Source organism: Musa acuminata, chromosome BXJ3-7 (genome assembly GCF_036884655.1).
Source record: "Musa acuminata AAA Group cultivar baxijiao chromosome BXJ3-7, Cavendish_Baxijiao_AAA, whole genome shotgun sequence".
Classification (NCBI taxonomy): domain Eukaryota; kingdom Viridiplantae; phylum Streptophyta; class Magnoliopsida; order Zingiberales; family Musaceae; genus Musa; species Musa acuminata.
The window spans coordinates 124,459-148,762 of NC_088355.1; the positions used below are offsets into that span (position 1 = coordinate 124,459).

Genomic DNA, 24,304 nt, shown 5'->3' on the forward strand with positions numbered 1-24,304 from the left:
TGTCAGAATTTGAGATAGTGATACATAGTATTCAACTCAAGTATATTTTGATTTATTTTTGAGTGTGACGAGATAAACATTTTTTAAACCACATGAAACTTTAACCATGGGTATCTAATACACTAAATATAGTTATGCAATTGAATTTTTTTTCATATTTTTTAGTATTTTTTAATATAATTAATTATATATATATGTTTTCGGGATAAATTTATAGTCAAGTATAACTTAGTTCAATTTCAAATGTAATAATATAAACTTTCTCTATTATATGGAGTTTGAGTCTCGTGAGATATTGTGATTCCAAAACTCTTGTAGGAAAGATTTTATGATAAGGACTAAGGAACAATGATAGAAATTCAATGACTATATTTGAACAAATGTCAAAAGTTAAAAGACGGAAAGCTTCGCTGTGGAATAGATTGATGTCTCCAACACTCCGTCACGTTGCCTTTACTAGATTTTGTGCTTCTTGATCATAAGATACATGGTGCTTGTTCATTAGACAAAGGGAGGGTATCACTAGATAGATAAATGGGGAGAACAAAAGAGATAAATTTAGGATTTCTTAAATCAGATAAAATGGGGAGAACAAAAGAGATAATTTAGGATAGAGGAACAATTAAAACCGTAGTCTAGAATGGATAAGTTATGAAAAAAAAAGAAAAGAAATGACATTGGTAATTCTAGTTAGGAACCCCATCTAATTAAAAAGAATTAGGGTGTATATTCTTATTAATTAATAGTGAAACATAATCGAGTGGGAAAAAACAAAAAACAAAAAACAAAAAACAAAAACAAAATTGATATCCCATCGGCTCTACTTCAGTCGCTGGCATCACGTGTTTTTGGTTCCTTTCTCGCCCTGCGTTCTTGTTGTTTTTGGTTCCCTTCTCGCGAGCCTCGCGTCATCGTCATCATTGGATTCCATAGGCGTGTCAGTCGCGTCGTGTGTAGGGAAGAAGATATACGGAGGAAGTGAAAGTGGCCAAAGCCATCGGTCCTATTTAGTTTTTATCCTATGGGTCATTCTTATTTAGGATCAACCATGAATTAAGTGACTCCTCGACACAGGGAACATGCCATTTGTCGGCAGCGGTAGCCACTGCGCTAAATGTCTCAAGTGCTATCGACAAAATTACAGCATTCGAAAGCTACAGTTGTTTAATGTTCCACTTGTTGGTTATCATTTTTTTTTGTTGAATTTTCTGTCGACACTTTGAATTGAAAAAAAATAATTTTTTTTTGTTGAAAAATCTCCAAATTTTATCAATTTAGAATTTATATTTATTATTTTTTTATGGGTTATTTTTATTGGCATGTTGTTTCAATCGAATCGACAAAGATTGGATTTAGCCAGATTTATCGGGCGATCAAATCAATGCGTCCGTTAGAGATCGAGGTGAAGGTAGTACATGCAAGTCTATCTGGCCAAATCTCACAAGAGAGGGGTGATTTGATTTCGACATATGCTGAGCATGCACCTTGGTCGAATTGCATATAAGTCGAATAATCGTATGGCTGAATGCGAGGCCTGCATGCCAAATGATCCAACGCAAGGCCTCCAGGCACAATGGTTGAACACAAGGCCTTCAGGTTGAATGATCGAATACACAACCTCTGGGCCAAATATACATTTCGATGACGCACAACTTATGGGCTAAACATGTATTTCGATGATGCACAACCAATGGACCAAACATTCAGTTTCGACAATGCATAGCCCATGGGCTAAACATATATTTTGATGATGCATAGCCCATGAGCCAAACATGCATTTTGACGATACACACCCTATGGGCTAGGCATGTATTTCAACGATGAGCAACCTATGTGCCAGATGTGTATTTTGATAACACACCACCTATAGGCTGAATGTTCATCTCGATGACACAAGATCAAATAGATAATGTACAAACTTTCCATTAAAGCTAGCAGCACCATGACTCGATAGCCTTGCATTCTAACGACCCCAAAGAGAGGGGACAAGGACAGGGTTAGCGATGATAAGGAATGACTAACATGTGGTTCCATGTGACTAGCATGTGGTGATACATAACCGACGGGCTGACCACTGAAGACCACGATGGCCATACGTGGCCAGCTTGCAATGGTTGGATTTGAAGACATGATCAAAGGTTGATCGTCCAAGCCTCATGATTGGCATAATCAACCTACCTAGTTATTAGGTGATATGTATGGAGTTTGGGTTCAACGATCCATCGACTCGATAACTGGATGAAAGTTTTGATAGAGGAGAGAACTATCGTAGAAAAAAATAAGTGTAAAATCGAAAGAAAAATAAAATATATTATTTATAAAGTCAAAATTCTAACTTCAAGACTTGAAAACAATAGAATAAAAGAATGCAAGTTATTTCTACTTGGGTGCTCTCGACAAATTATATAATGTTACTTATTTCAGTTCTTCTTTTCTCTTGCTAGAACCTCCTCTCGAGATTTGGACAGTAGGCAAAAAGTTTTGAGGACTTATCGCAATAGTTAGACGAAGCTTTGAGGTAGAGCTTTGGCTATTGGAATTTGAGGAAGGAGGTCGTGGTTCGAAAGTTTGATTACTTCCTATATATGTTTGGCTATTGGAACCATGTAGATAGAAAGTTTGGTTGTGATTCAATGCCTATATATGTTGAGATTGACTTGAAACAAACCTCAGTTAAATTCGGATCCGATCATCATCTCAACTCAGACAACCAGAAATATATATATATATATATATATATATATATAAAAAGTAAATATAAGAAAATAAAAAATAAAATTGTTCACTGCACGCACCACTATTGGATGGCTCATGCTAGGATAATGGATGATGCCAAAGATTTGGACTCCGAAACCTAAGACCACACGGTTGTAAAGAATCACCACTAAGACCACACGGTTTGTAAGGAATCATCAACAAATGGGCACCATTCATAAACGAATATATAAATATGTATGTCGTGGGGCATCACTAGACGACGACGACCCTAACTAAAGAGAAAACAGCGGATACAGCGGATACTGGGAGTGGTGAATCATCATCATAAGGCAGCAGCAACATAGCGGCGACGACACTGAAGATATATGCTCTACCGGAAAAAGGAGAGTCGAATCGAGTCGAGTCGAGTCGAGTCGCGTCGCGTCGAGGGCATGTCTTTCCGCCTCCGATACCAGCCTCAAGTCAACCTATTCTGGAGTTATCCCTACCAAATACAAGAGTGGTAGCCCAGTTGACTGCGACGTAGAACCTGTTCCTCCAGCTTACCACACGAGTCAGGTAGGCGGAACGCCAAATAAACCAGCTGACGAACCCAGCCATGGAAATGCCCTTTGCATCCTGTGGAACAATGTCAAGAGAGAAACTTGAGCGTCATACAGCTTCTTTCATGGCGTATCAAGATGGCGGCATGAGTAAAAGCACCTTGCTCTGCCTTAGATCCACTAATGCTTTGTAGCGCCCGACAGACGCCATGCTTCCTAGGTGCCTGTACACGAAGGGATCACCCAGAGGAATGTCTTTGGCACAGTGCGCCCTGCCACCATTTTGCTTGCCCATCTGATTGAACAAATTAGCCAGATATTTGCCTTCCCTCTCGGCAACCTGCAGTTTGCAGGACGCATGACGTCCGAGGGCTGAGAGTTGTTTCAACGATCTTGAACCACTTATAATCGAGCGATGCTACATCACCACAAAGTCTAGTGTGTGGTGCAAAGAGAGTAAGCCAAGGAAGCTGACCTGAGCCAGAGCAGGAAGAACTGGCCTTCCCGTTTGCTCCAGGAAACCTGCACAGTCCCCGAGTGCAAAAACATCCTCCACGGAGGGAACACGAAACCACTCGTCAACACCAATCCTGCACAGAGATTGTCCATGCGTTATGTATAATGTGAAGCCTATACACGCTGACAGCAAAGAAAAGCATGGCGAATCTAATGTATGGAGTTCGTCTCACCTTCCACCCGGAGACTTGGGAAGGTCAAGCGATTTGACAAACTCGGAGGGCCCAACTCCGGTGGACCAGACAAGCAGACCGTACGGCACACAAGTTCCATCGCTCAGAAGAATCTTCTCCGGAAGCACCTCTTTCACAACGCCTCGCACAAGCCGAACTCCCGACTGTTGCACAAGGAAAAGCTCGATCGATCGGTCTTCAAATTTCTACCTGGCAGCATTCATTGAAATCATGAACATATTACCTTTGTCAAGTGATTCGTTGCATATTGCCTCAATCCGACGTCGAACGATGATAGTATTTCACTTGCCTGCTCAACCAACCCCCACAAAGGAAACAAAAAAGAAAAATCAGCCAGCGGGCACCATCACGAGCTCCTGCCTAGCATGTATACGAAGATTGCACGTACCTCTATAAGAGTAACTTGAATATAATCCTTCGCGTGAGAAAACCTTTGGCGCACATCTCTCATGATGAAGTCACTCAGCTCCCCGCTGAACTCTACTCCGGTAGGGCCTCCTCCGATGACAACACAGTGTAGGAGCCGCTTCTTCTCTTCTTCTGATATGCCTGTCGTTTCACATAACAATCGAGTACTAAGTTTCTTCGATCAGTACAGAAAGCCAACTTTTTTTAGTAATTGGCATTCAAATAATAATTATTATTATTATTATTATTATAATCCGAAGGTTCTCCCTTGTGATTGATTCTGCGGGAAGAAGACAAATCACAGCACCTCGTATTGCTTACCTGGAGCTTCCGAGAGCATGAGGTTCAAAAGAAGCTTTCTTCGTATTTCTTGAGCATGTTGTACTTCACGGAGAAACATCGCGTGTTCTTTTACTCCTCTGATATTGAAAGTTAGAGGATCCGCACCAGCCGCAATGACCAGCTTGTCGTAAGCAACCTTGAAGTGGTACGGCTCATCAGGTAGGCCAGCGCTTGAAACGGATTCACAGCACACCTGCAAGACCCAACGATCGGATGAGCTCGATAGCACGGCAACAAATAAAAACTCTGTCCCTGCTAATTAGTTGTTTCCTACTTGATGCTTGTGGGTGTCGATTCCTGTACAAGACGCCAGGTAGAAGTAGGAATTAGGGGCTCCGGAGAGAGCAGACTGGATCCGGCTGACAGGCTCAGCTACGGAGCGGAATTCCAGGGTCCCAACGCAGGTGGAAGCAAGCAGGGGAGTGAAAACCATATGGTTCCTCGGAGATATGCACACGATGTCATAGAGCTTCGTGTCCAGTCCTTTAAGGAAGCGGCAGCCAGCCCATCCAGTGCCAAGAACCACCACCCTCGGTTTCTCGCCGGCTTTCGTAGGCTCCAATCCTGGGACCCTTGCGTCATCAGCCCCCGAGTACAAATCATCCTGAACTGCTTCGGCTGAAGGATATTGGAAATGCGGGGTGTGGCCGATTCCTCTGCTGTTGACTCTGAAGACATCAGCTGGGCGGAGCAGAGACGAGCGGTCGCCGTTACCGCTGGCGATAACGTCCCGAAGCCAAGTGTGGTAGGTTGGAGCAGCGGGAAAGCCCTTGCGGAGCATCCCCATGTAGTGGTTTCCGGCGGCTATTCTGGCGGCCTGAGACGACTGGCTGAATGCAGTCTTGGCAATCCTAGATAGTAACATTTTGGTGGTGACAGCAGCCACAGACTGTCGAAGAAAAAGAAAGCAATATGAGCAAAGCCAACAAACAACAAGATAGATCACAAGCATAATTAAATCATCATCATCATCATCATCATCACCAAACATTCTAATATTTCAAGACGGTCGTCGAAACAACATCTCCCCTCCCTTTTACTTATGATAAATATGATAAAGCAATTAATTACAGGCAAAGCCGCACAACAGTCCGCTAGAACAGATCCTATCGGACGGGAAAGAGGAGACGGCTGGTTCGGGCACCGAGCAACAAAGTTGCACGTGAACCGAAAAAATAAGCAAGAAACCTCACCCTATGTAATGTCACTATCGAAAAACAAGAGGCGGAGGAAAAACACAGGTGTCAAACTAAATTTATCGTAAGATGCTGCAATGTACTTTTCATCAGAAAAAAGGTTGCACAGGCGACCGGTAGAACCCAAACAAGCCCACACGGCATTCTCCCAAACAAATTGGGAAAACAAAAGAGAGAAAATTCATGCCACGAAAAGCTCTCGTTTTTATCATAATAAACTTTCAAAACGTCAGGTCGATGGCAACCTCGCCTCAAGGAAACATCAAGAAAAAAACGAGAGCAACAAGGTGAGACCGGCTGTCCGTAGGTAGGAAGAAGACTGACGAGCAACGAGCAGATGAGACGGGGAGACGGAGAGAGCCCCCGGATTTATAACCGGGGGGGGGTGGTGGTGTGCTTCCGGCTCAGCGACTTCAACCACACGTTTTCTCCGAGGAGATTCTTGGAACTTTTCGAAGTGGGACATCGAACCACAGACCTCGGGAGAGTCCTGTTCTGGAAACAGGGAAGCTACTTCTCACGGAGAACGTGGACCCCAGACAGACGCGCACTCAGCCACATCAACCCCTGCAAAACTCTCGTCTCCCTCGCCTTGTGCGTCCGTCCCGGACGCCAAGATTGACTTACTACCGACACCTGTTGTGCATTTCGCAAGGAACCAAATGTTCATGTTCAATGTGGAAAACAATAACGAGGAGTTTCAACGAGCGGGGGATAGGTACAATAATAATCGTGGCAAGGGGCGATGTGTCTGCTTCTTCGTTTCACGTGTCCAAACAAGACGGAGAGGGACAGAGAGAGGTGGGTGGTGCAGAATGGGAAACGGAGACGAAGGGTGAATTCCGGACCTGACTTTGCTGGGATCGGGTGGCGACGTGTTTTGACTTGGCCGCCTTCCGTGGAAGGAGTGGAGAAAATTCTGTTGAAAGAGAATATTCTCAAAGGTGTTGCATGCTTTTGACAACGAGACTACGTCAGGTTCAATTCATGTGCCCGCTCGAGCCGCCAATAAGGTAAAAGTTGAGAGTCGTCAACCACCATGACTCTTAACAGTAACATTGCAGAGGTTAGTACCGAAGAAACCATCTACAAATGACTTCGTTAACGTTAGAGCTCAGCTCAGAATGATACATAGGCTTGTGGATATGGGTTACAATCTACATTCAATACTTCTTCAATGTGTTAATGAAGGAAGATTATATTCTGATCAAACTATAAATTTTCTTCATAATTGACCACTCTTTTTTTTTTTTTCTCATTCTAGATAGAATAGGAAAATGATAATGACACTCAAAATGTTTTCTCACAACCCATCAAGACTTAAAAGATACAAAGTATTTAATGAACAATTAAACTTTTTTTTTCTTCTTTACCTAAAAGCATTTCGAGAATTGTTTTTTTTTTTTTAAAGCTACAAAACAACCGAAACATAAATCCAATACATATATGCCGTCAGCTGTAGGGATAAATTATTATATGCTGTGAATTAAATCACGATTAACGTCATCAGCCTTTTCAATCGCGGGGCAGACCACAGCTGACCTCACCTTCACCTCACATATGGGGAAGACTGTCTGCGCGACGGAGAGAGATGACGACATCCCTCCGCAAAGCAATACTCTAATAAAAGATTAGAAAGCAGGTGATTTACATAGCCTGGCCAGATTGCAGCATTTGGCATCCTTCAAACCAACTTTTCCAAGCAATAAAACAGATCATTTCCAATCAACATAGAATTATTGCATGAGATCCAAGTACAGTCAAATCTTTAGGACATCACTAATCTTCATCCAGTCGTCATCAGGCACATAATATGCCCGATGGCTCCTACTCATGTCTAGCTGAGGTTACTCGCAAACTTTGACAATGAATGGTTATCGAAATACAACATACTTGTTGCAATGAATCTGAACTAATATTAAATGTTTAACCTTGCAAACTTCCAGCAATGTTGTGATCATTTTCACTTGGATCCCTATTTAGTCAAAAATGTCACCATAGCCAGCCGCCAATAAGGACAATTCAGCATCCTTTTAATTTCCGTGAAGACAACCTCCGGCTCTCATCCCTAGCCTTTTGATTCCCATGTTTTTTTGTCAGAGAGATTGTCCTTGCAGCTAGCTACCAAGGAGGTTAAATCATTATCCTCTAGATTGCATTGCCGATGAAGTATGCATCTTATCCTTCTCGGAGACATCAGCATCTAATTTGCATGACTCCTTGTCAGAGAGAATCTCACCACCGATAGCCGCTAATGAAGATGATACATTGTCTTCTGGTTTGATTGTAGTCGGCTTTTGTCACTCGTCAGAGTTAACAACTTGCCAAGGAGCCCGCTGGCCACTTTCTTCCTCATTACTGCACATTGAGTTGTCTTTTCCTACAGAGGCCATAAGACATTGATCAGAATTACCAAAAGCTCCATGAATGCTCAAGGAATGAGCACATTCAACAAGCTCATCACCTTTTATGCCTGTCCACCAGGAATTTGATTCCCCAACATAAGTAGAAACATCAGTAGATTCCTTTCGACCAGAAGAGAGAAGATCCTCGTCATTGTCAAATAAACTTCCACCCAATAGTGCAGAATATAATTCCTGTGGGTGAGTAACGGAACAAAGATTTCCTTCAGTCACAGGTTTGTCTTCTTCTATTGTACTATTCAGCTGTTCAGAAGTGCCTTGCGAGACCTGTCGTTCTCCCGAAGTTCCTACCTGAATAAGCTAATGGAACAAAATAAGAAAGCAACATATAAACAGGTGAACTCATAAATACTCAAGCATAACTCTTTGAAATATCACATATATTTAATTTGGTAATGCTTCCATATATTCATTATAATCCTGCTGCTAAAAATGGAATATATCAGTACATTCACATGTGTAGCAAACTCTACAAATGCCTTTTTCTTCATACTATCCACTAAAGTTTCTCTGTTGATAAGTCAGTTGGGTATTTACTCATTCAATTCAAATGATTCATATCCAACAACCCATAAACTTGACAAGGTAAGCCATTGGGCTGACATATTGGAGCTGGTGGCCTAAAAAAGGAGGAAAAGGTTGTTCTGATGACTTGAGAGTTCTAATGACCAAAAGTCCATTTTCTCTAAATTTTCTGCCTCTTGGAACTCCACCTTCAAGGCCAATCAATTTCCAGTGAACCAAAAGCAAGAACTCAGGTAAATTAAACCAAAAGTTCACTTGGCAAAATAAGCAAGCCCTGTGGATAAGTTTTATGAAGTAAGCAAAGCAATGAGGCTTTAACTCAATGTAAAGGAACCAGTTCAGTATAGCCCAGTTAGGGAAACAGGCTACTCCTTGTTATAGGTTAGATGTATTAAAACTAATAAAGAACCTATTTAAAAAGCTAATAATGATATGTTTTTTGGTTTTGAGATTTATAACAGTTTGAAACATATATAGAACTGTCTATCATCCTGCATTCATATTCAATGCCAGCAGTGAAGTGACACGTGAATGTGTATGTGAATATAACAAGCATGGCATGACTTGTGTATATATCATGCCAATGTGTCACGAACGGTCGTCGCGTACCCGCAACAACTCCGTTCAACGAACCGTTCGTCGCTCTAATCTACATGTACAGTTGCTTGGCAACATGTTTTGGCTTGGTTTTAAGTCCTTTTGCTTGTAAAAATGGAAGTTCGAATAAGTTGCAGCGCTACAGTGCGACTGCTCACCGAACCGAGCAAAACAGCCCCAAAACAGCTCCGTTTTCGCGTGCCACGGGCTGATTTCTGCAACCCGCTGCTGCACGCGAAACGTCAACCATCTCAGCACCCTAGAACCACCCAGGTGGCACAGGGCTGGATGGGGCTTCGGTATAGCGTCGGACGTTGAACAATCTTTCGTAAGTTCGCACGTTACCTTGACGGGAACTTGTTGTCGCGCCCGGCACCCGATGAGCAGCTGTTTGTGGACTTGCAGCTGTTCGTTCAACCCTCTAAAGTCCTTGTTTTCCTCCTCTCCTTCTTTTCTCTTGTGCACGCATGGTGCTCGCTGAATTGCTTGTAAAGCTTCCCCTTTTCGCGAGACGTCGGGACTTGTATGTCGCTCGTTCTTCGAACTAATCAACTTTCTCTTTTACAGGTCCTTCAGGACCTATGAGAGGTTGTAAGTGGGCTGATCTTTGTGGACACAAATCGCAAAGGCGAAGCACGACTTAGGCAACGCAAGCTAAGTTCGCGTCTTTGCCGCAAGGGTGCCTCGCGACTTAGGCAACGCAAGCTAAGTTCGCGTCTTTACCGCAAGGGTGCCTCACGACTTAGGCAATTCTAGCTAAGTCCGTGACAAATGGCCGACCAGCATATAACTTAACATTGTTTTGGAAATTTAATAAAGAGTGGCCTTCGATAGGCAAGTGTGATACCGGGTAATGCGGAATAGATTTTCAAAGAAAGCCGATAGTACAATTGTATTTGCTGGAATAAGTTTTTCGGATAGAAAAAGAACGAACTCACAATAATACTTTAATAAAATCGAAAAATAACTCATCACCAAGTTTAAAATCACAGAGGGATACAGAAAGTTCACCACCTCAAGGATAATAAACAAGGATACAAAACTGATAACAAAAAACTCACCACTCAAGGAAGCATCCAAGAGATACAGAATTTAAGAGAGAACTCCAAGAGAGTTTCTGTCAATATCATCAATTTCTAAACTCCTTTCTAACCCTAAAACACCAAAATAAGTACTAGTGCATGAAACAACCCTTCATGCATAGGGAATTACGAAATTAAGTGTTTTACAACTGGTAACTAACTCATTTAATGCATTTCTTGGTCATAAAGAAAAAAACCTTGAAATAGCTTTAACTTTGTTTAAGGAATATGCTCATGAGCTTTCATATTTGAGTGGGATGGGTTAAAGGCTATGAGACAACATTGTGGGCTGTAGAAAATACCATAGGATAAGCAAGATCCACATGAGTTGATTGTAGCAAATGAGGCACTCCCGTGTCAAAGTGATGCATGGATCATACTCAAGCTTGTGGTATTATAATGATATTAATGAATCATCATGATATTCCCATATCATATCATCACTATTGTCAAGAAATAAACAAGAAAGATAGCAAAATAAAGGTAGAAATCCAGGCAACTATTCAATTGTACATATAATTGAACGCTTGGACAAGTTCTAAGGTTTGAGGTCTATAACAAGGATATAGATAAAAACTTTAACTGAAACAGGCAATGCATACCAAAATCTTTTTAAGCTTGTATTCAGCAGGGATATTTGATTTTGCTCACATAATAAGACACCTTATACTATCAAAACTAAATGGCACACAAAACCAATATAAATTGCAACCAATTAGCTAATTGTACTCTCTGAATCAGGCACAAAAAATTTAGCATCAGCTATCATTTGACCACAACTTGATCTCATGTGTTTTATTCTCGTTTTCTTGATCAAAATTCAACAAAAATATTCAACTATGTCAGTTCTAGCTATTATATGGTTGTATACCATTGAACTAGAAGCAACATGCTTGCTTCATTCTGACTTGTTTTGGTTACTCCTGCTACATTTTTCCATCTTTTTACAAATTACTTTCCTCATGTTTGGTAGTTTTTGGCCCTCTCCAATTACCATATTTTCCATGTAAAAAAGAAAATGAGATAAATGAATTTATGCTAATGCTCATGATAATACACAAACTAACCACATCTGTATGTATTTGTCCAGAGATCATCTTATCCCTGAGAATGTCCTTCACTGACAAACTTTCCTCATCATCTGCATAAAGAAAATCAAACTATCAAATGCCAGATTATTTCTTTTCTTTAAACTAAGAACAAAAAAGGAGGAGACATGTCAATAAAGCAAGATGAAGATACGATATCACGAAAAGTTCAGCATGAAAGCTGTCACTGCAACAGGCAAATATGGCTTTATCTTGTCCCTTCCAAGTTAAAAAAAGGAGTCCAACTGTAGAAGAATCAGCTAGTTGTCATTTATGTCACCTAGGAGGTCTCTTGAGTTTAGATTGTAATCCTCTACCAGCATTATTTGGCAATCATTATCTAGTGATTAAAAGTATTAAAAATGAAGGGTAGCCAATAGAAATCATGAAAGATAATAAGTTGCAATTTACTTCTGTTCTTTATTAAGTCGGAGTTTGTCAAGCAGTCTAAACTTCAGTTGATTGTTTCTGACAGAGGCCAAATGGCTGAAAAGTAAATCTTGTTTGTGAGAAAATACAAACTTAAGTTATTCTAGACCAGCAGATACGTTCTTCCCCTTACTGATTAGTTTCTTATGAAATGAATTAATTTAATTTTGGAATATTACTGATAATGTCTTGACTAGATAATCAATTTTTCTGAATGATTAAGCATCTGAGATATTTTCATCATTTTTAAGTGTATCTGGAAGCAAATAAGTGATTTAACTATGGGGAAAATTATTCAGTGAGATACCCCAATTTGACACATCCGAAGAGGATGGTAGGTTATGTTGGTAATAATATTCAGTAGTTTTACAAATAAGTGATTTAACTTGAACTCAAACCCACGTTCGTAATTTCACACCATACTGACGTTTTGAGCTAAGCTCGGTATGGTATGAGCATACCGAGCAGTATGCTCTGGCGTACCAATCAGCATATATATATATATATTAAAAAAAAGTTTAAAAAAAAAAAAAGGCGTGACGTCGCCGAGGATTCTTCTCCCCATGCGGATGAAGAGAAGCCGCCTACGACACCGAGGCATCGTCGCCTCAGACGAGGAGGAGGCGACATCTCATCTGCGACGTCCAATGAGGGAGGACAGCGATGGATTGGGATTGTCGAAGGAGAGCGACGCCGGATCTCCAAGTTCTCCCTCTTCTTCCTTCTCCCTCGACTAATACCGCTTGGTAGCGGACGACAACGGTTGAAATCGATCGTTACCAATCGATTTCGGGTGGTAATGGAGTGGAAATAGCACAATTGACGATACCACCCGATAGCGGGCGATCCGCGTACTAGTCTACTGGCGGACCTTACCGAGTGGTGTCATTCGAAATTAAAATCCTTGGCTCAAACATTATGAACCACCAAGTATAATGCCTATTATATTCAGCTTACGAGGTCATTGGGCCAAATAGGATGGGTCGTGACAATTGGTACCATAGCATCTTTGCAAGTCATTCATATGGGCTAACATGTGCAAAGATAAGATTGCTTCATCACATTAAGACAAGGGTTTTTTCTTTTGTTAAATCCACATTCAGACCACAAAGGTGGAAATTGGTTGTGCATTGGATCCTCGACAAGGATGTCAAGTCTATGATTGGGAAGATTGTGATACCCTTGCCAGTCCTACATGATGTATGTAAGTTTTGATAAGCCTAGTACTAGGCAGCTTAAACATTATTATTTTGAGCCACATGGCTAAAGTTATAACAAAGTTACTAGGTCAGTGGGCTTATCAGGCAAAATTGTGCACCATGTCATTTGAAGGTGACTAAATTGATATTTTACATGCAATACTCTTTTTAATTATAAAACCAAAAAAAGAAGAAGAAAAAGACCATTCAAGGATATCCTAGTTGCAAATTGAGAACTGCCTTATCAAGAAGCTTCATATATGCATTACAATTTACACCACCAGAAAAGAGACATACGGAATTTGTATTGATTGAGTAGAGCTGCTTCAAGCATCGCTTTAAAATCTGATGCAGCAGATGCTACAGGATCTGTCATATCCTGCCAATAGGTGGAAAAACAACATTATAGAGCAAATTAAGAATGCTTTAGCTTTAAACACCAGAAAGTGGAAAAAATGACATTTCAGAGCAAACTAAGAGTGGTTAGCTTTTAACAACATAAGTAGCAACAACCTCCCAAACAGCATGCCTTTGCAAACAACAGAAACACAATAGCATCATAGCGTTTACCTTGAGAAGAGGTCCATTTCTGTTTTCTTCTTACTTCAGATATATGGTTCTGGACTGACCATTATTCTCAAATCTCAACCAGCCTCAAATCTACTATTTTCTTCTTACTATCAGACATGGTTGTTAACTTACGATTCATTTCAAGCCATCTCCAAATATGTGTCATTTCCGGAATTATCAAGAATATTTAATTAGGACTTGAAAGGTAGACATTTAACAGTTTCTAAAACTAAGATAATGTGGTGTTCCTGATGTTGGCAATGTTCTACAGGATTTGCACAAACTACTAGTGGGATAGCAAGGTTGAAAGTGTACCCCGCCTTGACCTGCATGGTAATTCTTGTATCCAAAAACCAGAAGCTATATAAGCAACAGAAAAGAGACAATGAGAGAAGTAGATATTTATCCATCTTGGAATTAGCTAAGAGATGTTCATCTACCTTCTCTGAAGAATCTTGTTGATTTCCAAAAATGTCAGGACCAAATAAATCAAGGGAATCAAGCTCTTCTGCAACTGACGATGCTTGCTTTGATTCCAATATCAAGCCTAAATCAAGCTGTGGGTTTCCCAAGGATGTGTTCTCTTCATATAATGAAGCAATCAAACAATATGATGCACATCGTGAGTCACTAAAAAAGCTAAAAAAAATATCACTGAAATTTTTAATCAATAATCAGATCACCAGCTAAAAGCACCTGTTATGCCACAGCTATTATCATGAATAAATTCTTCAGATCCAATAATGTGTGGAAGTGGACGGTATACTAACCCAGTCTTGATTTTTGAATCAGAAAAAAAGCAGATAAAAATTAGATATCAGGTAGATAGAATTCCACTACTACTATCATCAGATAACTAGCAAATAAGAAGACTTTTTTTGCAACTGTTATTAATCAAAATATAGTTGAACATACAGATATGCACTAAGTTACAATTTTAAAATATAAGGACAAAATGGTTAGCAAATGTTCATATGTTTTCTGTAAACATTCCAATCTTCAGGCATAGGAAACCAAATGTTGTATTGGAGTTTGTGTTTCAGGAATTGACTATATTTTATAAATTACTCTTTTCATTTCCATCCTTTCTTCGGAAAATAATGTTATCTACTCTTATAAATCAATAAAAATATTGCAAAATTTTGGTTCAGGTTATGCAATGGCACCAAGATGTAATACAAAAGAAAGTGTGCACCTGCAGTTTATGCTTTCTAAAATATTAATTGGCATTCACAGGCAAAAGGTTGCAAGTAGAATGTTAACCATATCTGAAGTCAAACACATAAAACTTAAAAAGTGTTGCACATAAGGTGAAATAGCATGAACTACATTAGGAAACACTGCAAGTATTACCACAATTTTGTAGCTCAAATTACCTTAAGAAAGTAAACTCGGAATATCATCGCATGAATCTCTTTTAATCAAAGGAAAACCAAAATAGAAAATCTAAAGTATTTTGCTAGATTTTTAACTCTAAACATTTAGACATAAAACACAAGAAAATTTGGTGTGGGTACTGAGAAAATGATGGAAAAAGATGCTGATAGAAATAAGAAGCCTTGAGGGGGATTAATGGTGAGAAGGAATTTTGAGAGCTGATCATGCACGGATGAAATAAAGCCCATCCATGGAAAAATATAAAGAAAAAAATTCATGTTCAGAAAATCTGAATAACATTTTGTCATTAGAAGACACAAAACTTACTCTAGAAACAGAACTGGTCATATGCCTTCTCTCTATACCATGCAAGTGTTTTCTGCAGGAATTCAAACCCAAAGACAAAGCATTCTTATATCTTGGTAGTATATCTTTTTGATAATCCTGAGCAGGAATGCCCGCTTGAGCCGAAGATTCAGCATGATCCTTCAAAGGATGACAAACAATGCCATCTTCATCAGATATCTTCTGTAATTCAAAATGGAAAATACTTTCACGATCAGAAGATAAAGGACAGGGATTATGTAATCCAGCTATAACAAAAAAAATCCTTTACACTGAATAAATAATTTACAAGTTAAAACTAAAATTGAGCAAAAGAAACAGAACAACAAATTGCAGTATAATGGAACATTTATTTTATTTAAGAAAAGATGCAAAACATGTAAAAAACTACTATGTGAGCCACTTCACAAGATACATGTAAAGAATATATTTAATTGATAGCTTGACCATGACATAGTAGTCAATACTTAGAAGTTCAGCCAGAATTTTTGTTAGTTATTTGCACTTAAAAACAATAGCTAAGTAGAAATAAACTATATAATTTAGCTTCAAATGAGACAAGATAGAATATATTAGAAAAATCATTATCATACCAGTCAAGAGTAATCTATAGAGAACAACCGACAATGATGAATTTTATCACTATTGTAGCACATAATATCTAATTTGTCAAGAACAAATTCATGAGCCTTTGCATTTCAAGGTGCTATGAATTTTATCTAAAGAGAACAACCAACAATGGTGAATTTTATCACCAGTGTAGCACATAACATCTATTTTGTCAAGTACAAACTCATGGGCCTTTTCCTTTCAAGGTGCTATGAATCAAAATGGAAGGCAATCCAAACTGAATGAACAGAATTAAGTATAAGACCCTCATATTCAAGTTAGAGATTTTACCTTTGTAAACATGTTGCTTGGCTAAACTAAAACTAAACAGTGGCATGTCAGTTTGAAAACCCACAGCAAAGAATTTAAAGATTAATATATGCACTTGTAACCATTGTGATCTGTACTTGCATGATTGATAAGTAGATCGCGTGATAAATTACAGAGGGTGTTGACAGTGTTCTTCAGATCTAGTTCCACAGCCCCAGCTTGGTCGAATAGTCCATTCACTTCCATTTCGGTATCTTTTGCTCTCTGAAGCAGCTTTTCTGAAAACTCTGACAGCCATTTTAGAACCTAAAGGGACAACTTAATAAGATTAACAATGTGTATTTATACAGATATATCTTCAAAGTTCTAAAGTCAGGAAAAAGTAGGTGATAGTAGATGATGCAATTAAACTCTAAAGTGTCCATCGTCTTTCTCCAGAAGCTAGCTTACCAAGATATGCAAAAGATGAAGAGGGAAAAAAGGACTTTCTAATTATGACTTTTGAAATTCTGATATTGTTCTTGGTGTAAAACCCACATGGAAAAAATTGTTGACAAAATTTGTTAATCAAATCACTAATAAAAATAAGTTTCTTTTTCTAGTATTTTTCTAGTATGCATTTGAATGATGGCCTCCCATGAATACTCTAGGTACTATAGACCCGAAAGAAGTTTTTAAAGCACTACTTAGTTCGGATCAAATTTCTTTCAGTAATGAGACCTGTTCAAGCAGCAACTCGGGAGAAATATGGAGGTCTATGTCGACGACATGATTATCAAAAGTAGGTCGGCAAGCATGTATCTAACCGACCTAGCCGAAACCTTCCAAACCCTCAGGGAATTCAACATGCGCCTTAACCCTTCAAAGTGCACCTTCGGGGTCAGGTACGACAAGTGCCTCGGATTCATCATCCACCAAAGGGGAATAGATGCCAACCCAGAAAAAATCTAGGCCATAAAGGAGATGTAGCCCCCGCGATTGGCCAAGGAAGTACAGTGACTCACCGGAAGGCTAGCAGCACTCAACCGATTCATGTCACGCTCAGGAGACAAATGCCTCCCCTTCTTCCGAGCCCTGCGCCAAGCGAACGGGTTTTCATGGACCCCCGAGTGCGTGCTGGCCTTCGAGAATCTGAAGGCGCACCTTGGACGGCTACCACGCCTTGCCTCGCCCGAACCGGGCGAGACCCTTGGCCTGTACTTGGCAGCCTCAGAGCAAGCCGTTAGCTTGGTGCTGGTACGGGAAGGTCCAGAGGCACAACAAGCCATCTACTATGTCAGCCACGTCCTCGCCGGGCCCGAGGAGCGATATTCCCCGATCGAGAAGTTGGCATTGGCGCTAATAAAAATAGTCTGGAAGCTACGACCATACTTCCAAGCTCACACAATAAAGGTGATATCCGACCAGCCACTCCGGCAGATCCTCTCCAAATTCGACGCATCGGGTCGGATGCTCGGGTGATCAATCGAGCTTGGAGAATTCGACATTCAATACGTACCCAGAGCCACCATAAAAGCACAGGTATTGGCCGAATTCATTTCTGAGCTAACCCCCGACGAGCGCCTTGTTCGACAGGAACTCGCCGAGCGCACCTGGTCCCTGTACGTAGACGGGGCCACGGTCTCGGGAGGAGTAGGGGCGGGGCTCATACTAAAATGCCCGCAGGGCGAAACATACGAACAGGCACTCCAGCTAGAGTTTAAGGCCACCAACAACGAAGCCGAATACGAGGCGCTACTCTCGAGACTACGACTCGCCTTGGAAATGCACATCCAAGACCTGAAGGTCTTCAGCGATTCACAGCTGGTAGTAGGCCACATCAACGATAGCTACGAAGCTCGAGACCCAACCATGGCGTTATACTTGGCCGAAGCAAAACGGCTCACGGGCCGTTTCGATCGCCTCTCGATTGAAAGAATACCGCACGCCCAGAACGTACAAGCCAACGCCCTAGCCCGACTAGCCTCCTCCCGCAGCTCGAGGGAACTCCTGCCCAGAACTGAAGTCCTCTCGGCCCATCTCGACCGAGATCGTCACTACAACTGAAGTCGCCCCGAACTGGATGGACGAGGTTCTTCGTTATAAAAGGGAAGGAGCGCAACCTGACGATCGAGCCGTCGCCCGCCGACTCCAGTGCATCCAAGCAAGGTACTGTGAAGTCGGTGGGAAGTATACCGAAGAGCCTTCTCTCAACCCCTCTTACGCTGCTTGGCGCCACCCGAGACTGAAACGGTCCTCGCTCAGGTCCATGAAGGCATCTGCGGGGAACATGCCGGCAGCCGAACCTTAGCCCTCAAAGTCCTTAGGCAAGGGTATTACTGGCCGACCCTGCGTCGGGACGTGCGGTCATACGTGCAACGATATCAGCAATGCCAGAAGCACGCCCGAATACAACACCAGCCCGCGGTTCCTCTCACCTCGATGGATGCAGCCTGGCCTTTTGCCCAATGAGGGCTTGACCTCCTCGGGCCCTTTCCCCCCGCATTTGGACAAAGGAGATTCATCATAGCCGAGGCAGATTACTTCACAAAGTAGATCGAAGCCGAGCCGCTGGCGTCCATCACTAAAAAGCAGGTGGAGGGATTCGTCTGGAGGAACATCATTACCCAGTTCAGGATCCCAAGGGCCATCATCACCGACAATGGAGCCCAGTTCAACAACGCCAAATTCAAAGCCTACTGCTAGTCCTACGGGATACAGTTGAAGTTCAGCTCGGTCGCGCACCTCCAAACTAACGGCCAGGCCGAAGCCGCAAATCAAGCCATCTTGGAGGGCTTGAAAATTGGGTGACTGAGGCTTGCGGGGCATGGGTCGATGAGCTCCCAAGCGTTCTATGGGCATCCCGGACCACACCCAAAACAGCCACGGGGGAATCCCTATTCAGCTTAGCATACGGAACCGAGGCAGTTTTGCCACCCGAAATGGTGTTATCCACCCTGTGCATCGAGAACTTCGAAGAAAACGCCTTAGAGGAAAGCCTCCGGGCAAACCTCGACCTGCTCGAAGAAAGAAGGGCCGAGGCACACCTCCGCAACTTGGCATACAAGAAGGCCATGGCCCGACTCTACAACCGCAAAGTCCGACCCCGACAAATAAAAGCCGGAGACCTCGTTTTACGGAAGGCCGAGGTAAGCGACCTGACCCGAGCCAGAGGGAAATTAACCCCAAACTGGGAAGGACCGTACCGAGTCTATGATGTGGTCCGAGAAGGAACTTACCGCCTCGAAACCACAGAGGGAAAACCTCTACCAAGGACGTGGAACGCCACAAATCTCAAAAAGTTTTATCCTTAGACACGTCGGTACGTAAAAAACATAACCATGTTTTCCATAATTCAAAAGGCACGTACATTATGCTTGGTCCAGGTATTACAACTCAAAAACTCAACCCGATCAAGAGACAAAAAAGAGTAGAAAAAACAAAACACCTCTCAATTCGGGGGAGCCTCTAGGCTGTCATCGAAGGGGACCTCGTCCAGCATCCTGACGTTCTAGTCCCCAAGAAGATTGGTGAAGGGATCCGACTCCACCTCCAGGTCGGGACACTTCGTCCGGACGCAAGCAAGGGCGACTCGGTACCCAAACTCATAAGTTACTTGGCCCGATCTCGGCAAAACAAGCTCGAACCCTGGGGACTTCTTGTATTCGGAGATAGCCTCTTTCACTCTTTTAAGTGCCAATCGGCGCTCCTCAGCCAAAGGCTCTTCCGTTGCCCGGGACGTTGACCGCGTAGCTTCGGCATTTCGCGAAAGGGTCAATAGCTAGTCATCCAGAGCCCGAACCCGCCCCCGACTCTCCATCAATTGACGTTAGGAATCGGCCAGCTCGGCCTTTAGTCGTTCGACCTCAGCTTCTAAATCCATGGCACGCTGCTCGGTCGCTGGACCAGGCCCACCTTTTAGCTCCTCGATCTCTTGGTGAAGGCCCGAGTTCATCTCGCCCATGCGTTCGATCACCCTACCGACGTCGTAAACGCGATCGATCAAGGCCATGGTGTAATGTTGAACCTGCGTAGGATTGACGTCAGCACCAGCTTCCAAACAGTAGCAAGAAAAACGCCAAACTCACCCAAACGAGGGACTTGGCCGCCCGATCCATCAGCACCACGGAGGGTGAACAGTATAACTGCTTCGCCAGCGTCGGATGCAGCACCCCCCGCGAGAACTCTTGGGTCGCCGACCCATCAGACCAGATCCTACTCTCAGCTTTGAGAGTTGGCCATCTTGTGCTGTAGGGAGCCCCCGGCTCCTCCGCTGCAAGGTCGGCCATATTAAGGGCCTGAAAAGGCTCCCCTTCGGAGCGAGCCCGGATGCGACACAAGTCCCGCATCGACTTCGGGCGAACTGTAGATCTCTCTGAAGGGCCTTCACCAGGAGAGCCGACACGCCCTCTCTCCCGCGCACATGTCAAACCCTCACCTTGGAGGCTGCCACCCAACTCACCCATCCCCGGGGTCGCCACTCTGCTATTTGCCATGCCTTCCGACACCTTCTGGGTGCTGACCTTGGCCTTCTTCTTCGGTCGACCTGCCTCCGGCTCCCTAGGCGACTTCGACCCATGCGCCGATGTGCCCTTTTTCAAAGGAACCCCGGAGCCGGATCCATCGCACTCCCGGGTCGGCTGCGCCACGGCCGAAGGGCAAGGCATCCCCTTCAGAATCTAGAGGTTCACCATTTCTGCGAAACAAAGGTTCGATTAGTAAGACGTCAAAAAAAAGAGCACTTTGGGCACGAATCTGATTGTACCCCTAGTGGCTGGGCTTAGCCCCGCTTCAACCAACCACTCCTCGGTCATTCCCTTGATGGCTAGAGAGGAGGACAGGATCTGTCTCAATCGCTCCACGTGCTCAGTCTCTTCATGTCAAAGAAATGGGGGAACATTGTTAATAGCTCGAGAGGTCCACCCAACGCAAAACCCCCACCTCCGACTACAACTCACGAAGAGATGACGGGTTTTCCACCCCTTGTTATTGGAGGGTGCCCCGTTAATCTTAAACCCACTTCGGGCAGTCAGGTAATACCCGCCCCGCCCCTTGCACAGGTGAAAGCAAGCTAAGAAAAGGGTTCGGGTCGGTTCGATCCTTGCCCCTCGACACTCCCCGAGAAAAACCACTAGATAACGTCAGGAGTTCGGCGCCATATGGGATGGTGAGATCCCCCACCAGCGGAGGCATTCTTTGATAACCGGGTGCAACGGGAAGCGCAGCCCCGCCTCCAGAGCATCCGTGGTCAGCCCAAACCCATTGGGAAACGGATCGTAAGGACGCGGAGCATAAAGTCCATAATTCTTCGGGAGACTGTAACGATCCCGAATCGGACCTAAAAGGTTCTTGGTCACCACCGAGTCGACATCATGCCATGACCTCACCACTTGAAGGGCCGCAAAGGCCTTTGAATCCGCCGGGGGCGAGTCACCCGACGAAGAACTGATCACCTCTACCCTAGAACTATCGGAACCCGAGTTGCTGATCTCGGAAACCGACCGACCCGAAGAGGGGGAAGACGAGGAAGACGAAGACATCCCGACCTCAAAATAACGAGCAACGATCGGAGGCGCGAGCAGAGAAAACGACGACTGAGCAATGCCACCGCATTCCACAGTCAGGGGTTTATAAAGAAGAAACACGCCACCCCAAGCCGACGTTTGGACTCCCCGAGGCAAGAAGTAATGTTAGCATCCAATTTGGCATAACTCCCCAGATCCCCCAAATTTGCCGAATTCCCGCCAAAAATCCGTAAACCACCAAAAATTCATGCCAGAAACATGTAATGGAGCACGAACGAGTCACGCAACTCGGCCAACAGTCATACGAGCAGCGTCTTGTCCAATCAGTCCATCCAGTGCCCGAGTCACGCAACTCGCCCAGCGGACGTACGAGCAACGTCTCATCCAATCAGTCCATCCAGTGCCCGAGTCACGCAACTCGACCAACAATCGTATGAGCAGCGTCTCGTCCAATCGGTCCATCCAGTGCCCGAGTCACGCAACTCGCCCAGCAGTCGTACGAGCAGCGTTTCGTCCAATCAGTCCATCCAGTGCCCGAGTCGAGTAGCTCGGCCAGCAGGATCAATCTTTGCCCGAGTCACGTAACTCGGCCAATAATCGTACGAGCAACGTCTCGTCCAATCAGCCCTTCCAGCGCTCGAGTTAGATAGCTCGACTAGCAGAATCAACCTTTACCCAAGTCATGCAATTCGACCAAAGGACTCACAAGCGACGCCTCACAAAGTTGCCACCCGACCGCTGCTTTACCAACCCAGTCGTGCCCTCAGCTCCTCATAAGGACCCAAAGACATGGCTTGATGGGGGGGAGAAGTGATAGGGCACACATTATGGATCATCCTACAGGGACCTGACCCCCGCCACATCAGCCCGAGCACAAGACCTTGGGAGGGAGATAGAGCCACGACAGATGTGCCACTAATAATCCGGGATGCAACGGTCATCTCCCCACGCCGTTCGGCATCGCATGGCGCCGTCCCACGTATCCCGGACAGCGAACACCCGAAGGTACATTGGCCGCTCACCGGGGTCGATCGTACGGTCGACCCCCGGGAGTCACAATAAAAACCCCTTGCCAGCATCTGACCGGGGGGGGGGGAGGGGGGGCATGAGAACATTAGTAGACCACTGACTCAAGCTTCGGAGGGGCCCAAGTCGGGATCATCCCCCATCCCGACCTAGGTGCAGCAAAGGCGAACGAGTTCGGGGAAGAAGATTTCGGACCGACCGAGATCTTCGTGATCCTGGACGTCACAGGGTTGACCAAGCCGTGTCAGCCTCGCAGTCACGGCACGAGGTTCGCAGAACAAGATCATTATTTCTGAGTTGATTGTGTTATCTTCAAACTGGACACTAGTGCAAAGGCAGAGACATCCTAAAACACTCCTCCAATCCAAGAACCATAAGGAAAAAGGATTCTCGGTGATCCCACTTTCTTTTTACTGGTCTCAGATGGTCGATGTTTTACCCCTTTCTGATATTCCATCCACCACTTTCTGGTCTCAGTACATGAACCTTATTAGATCAATTATCCAATACTATGGATCTCATCACGGGAACTGGGGAAAAGAAGAAGAAGAAGAAGAAGAAGAAGAAGAAAGAAAAAAGCGAATAGATGATGCGTCCATACTACAATGATCACAAGAAAGTCTCAATCGGTAGATTATTTCAAAAGAAAAAGGTTAAGGACCTAATAGATTATTTCAACCTAAAATACAAAAAAAAACACTAAAACCACGTCAAATAGATTATTTCAACCTAAAATGCCAAAAAAAAAAACTAAAATTAAATTGAGAGAGTAAACGGGAAGAAAAGGTGAAGGACCTCGTTTTGCAAGCGAAGACGCTTCTCAAGGGAATCAGATGTAAGGGTTTCCTGCATTTTTCCACGAGATCGATCGATAGAGGGCTGTCGGTCGTCGATCGAAGCGACGGAGGAGGATAGATAGAAAGCAAGAGGAGGCGTACTATCGGCGGAGCCACAGTCAACCGTCAAGCAGATTCCTTCGGGCCGAAAGAAAGAAAGGGCAAAAAGATGGAGAAATTTCAAAGATGTTAAAATCTCAAACCTCTTATAGTTTTTATTTATACGATCTTTTTAAGTTGCCGCAGTTTGGTGAGTTGACGATCGATTGATGGGTAAGAAATGGTTTCTTCTTTTGTGTTTTTGGCAATTTTCGGAAAAAAAAAAGAAAAAAAAAACAGAAAGAGGATGATGGATCAATCCATCAATTACTTGATAGTCAACTCGGCCTATTTGTTGGATGGGATAATATCCATCCAACAAATAGGGAAAAAATTTACTGATAAGGAGAACTCTTTTTTATAATACACATGATTAGTAAGGTAAGATATTTAAAGAGGTGAGGTTTTC

General features: G+C 43.3%; 2 protein-coding genes across 7 annotated transcripts; both read right to left on the minus strand.

Moving 5' to 3' along the window:
* Window positions 1-2,912: 2,912 nt before the first annotated feature.
* Window positions 2,913-6,248, minus strand: LOC103991040 (internal alternative NAD(P)H-ubiquinone oxidoreductase A1, mitochondrial). Of its 4 annotated transcripts, none has more exons than XM_009410405.3 (9): window positions 6,211-6,241; window positions 4,995-5,609; window positions 4,700-4,913; window positions 4,359-4,519; window positions 4,194-4,259; window positions 3,950-4,113; window positions 3,736-3,850; window positions 3,421-3,600; window positions 2,913-3,336 (listed from the first exon to the last, which is right to left on the minus strand). In XM_009410405.3, exons 2-9 carry the CDS (start codon window positions 5,583-5,585, stop codon window positions 3,181-3,183), a joined length of 1,647 nt encoding a protein of 548 aa, XP_009408680.2. In that variant the 5' UTR covers window positions 5,586-5,609; window positions 6,211-6,241; the 3' UTR covers window positions 2,913-3,180. The 4 variants fall into 4 exon arrangements, 3 of the variants coding, with proteins under 3 accessions (XP_009408680.2, XP_018684253.2, XP_065015758.1); XM_018828708.2 differs by having other exon boundaries at window positions 3,019-3,336; window positions 6,162-6,248; XR_010498143.1 differs by having other exon boundaries at window positions 3,199-3,336; window positions 3,421-3,632; window positions 6,162-6,248.
* Window positions 6,249-7,622: 1,374 nt separating this feature from the next.
* LOC135582512 (uncharacterized) lies at window positions 7,623-24,129 on the minus strand. Of its 3 annotated transcripts, none has more exons than XM_065157767.1 (9): window positions 23,756-24,125; window positions 16,572-16,736; window positions 15,534-15,734; window positions 14,526-14,604; window positions 14,270-14,412; window positions 13,557-13,638; window positions 11,611-11,684; window positions 8,381-8,639; window positions 7,623-8,296 (listed from the first exon to the last, which is right to left on the minus strand). In XM_065157767.1, the coding sequence occupies exons 1-9, from the start codon at window positions 23,810-23,812 to the stop codon at window positions 8,217-8,219; spliced, it is 1,140 nt and encodes a 379-aa protein (XP_065013839.1). In that variant the 5' UTR covers window positions 23,813-24,125; the 3' UTR covers window positions 7,623-8,216. The 3 variants fall into 3 exon arrangements, with proteins under 3 accessions (XP_065013839.1, XP_065013840.1, XP_065013841.1); XM_065157768.1 differs by having other exon boundaries at window positions 8,381-8,630; window positions 23,756-24,123; XM_065157769.1 differs by lacking the exon at window positions 16,572-16,736 and having other exon boundaries at window positions 23,756-24,129.
* Between the last annotated feature and the right edge of the window lie 175 nt (window positions 24,130-24,304).

What these genes read in the sequence shown, in the direction of transcription:
- LOC103991040 (XM_009410405.3), bottom strand. Translation starts at nt 5,585, where the DNA reads ATGTTACTATCTAGGATTGCCAAGACTGCATTCAGCCAGTCGTCTCAG. An exon ending in CCCAAGTCTCCGGGTGGAAG is followed by an intron (nt 3,851 to 3,949) that starts GTGAGACGAACT and finishes ATCTCTGTGCAG; the next exon opens with GATTGGTGTTGACGAGTGGT. An exon ending in TTCTTCCTGCTCTGGCTCAG is followed by an intron (nt 3,601 to 3,735) that starts GTCAGCTTCCTT and finishes TGCAAACTGCAG; the next exon opens with GTTGCCGAGAGGGAAGGCAA.
- LOC135582512 (XM_065157767.1), bottom strand. Translation starts at nt 23,812, where the DNA reads ATGCAGGAAACCCTTACATCTGATTCCCTTGAGAAGCGTCTTCGCTTG. An exon ending in GACAAATACATACAGATGTG is followed by an intron (nt 8,640 to 11,610) that starts GTTAGTTTGTGT and finishes TTGTTCCATTAG; the next exon opens with CTTATTCAGGTAGGAACTTC. An exon ending in CTGGTGGACAGGCATAAAAG is followed by an intron (nt 8,297 to 8,380) that starts GTGATGAGCTTG and finishes TGGCCTCTGTAG; the next exon opens with GAAAAGACAACTCAATGTGC.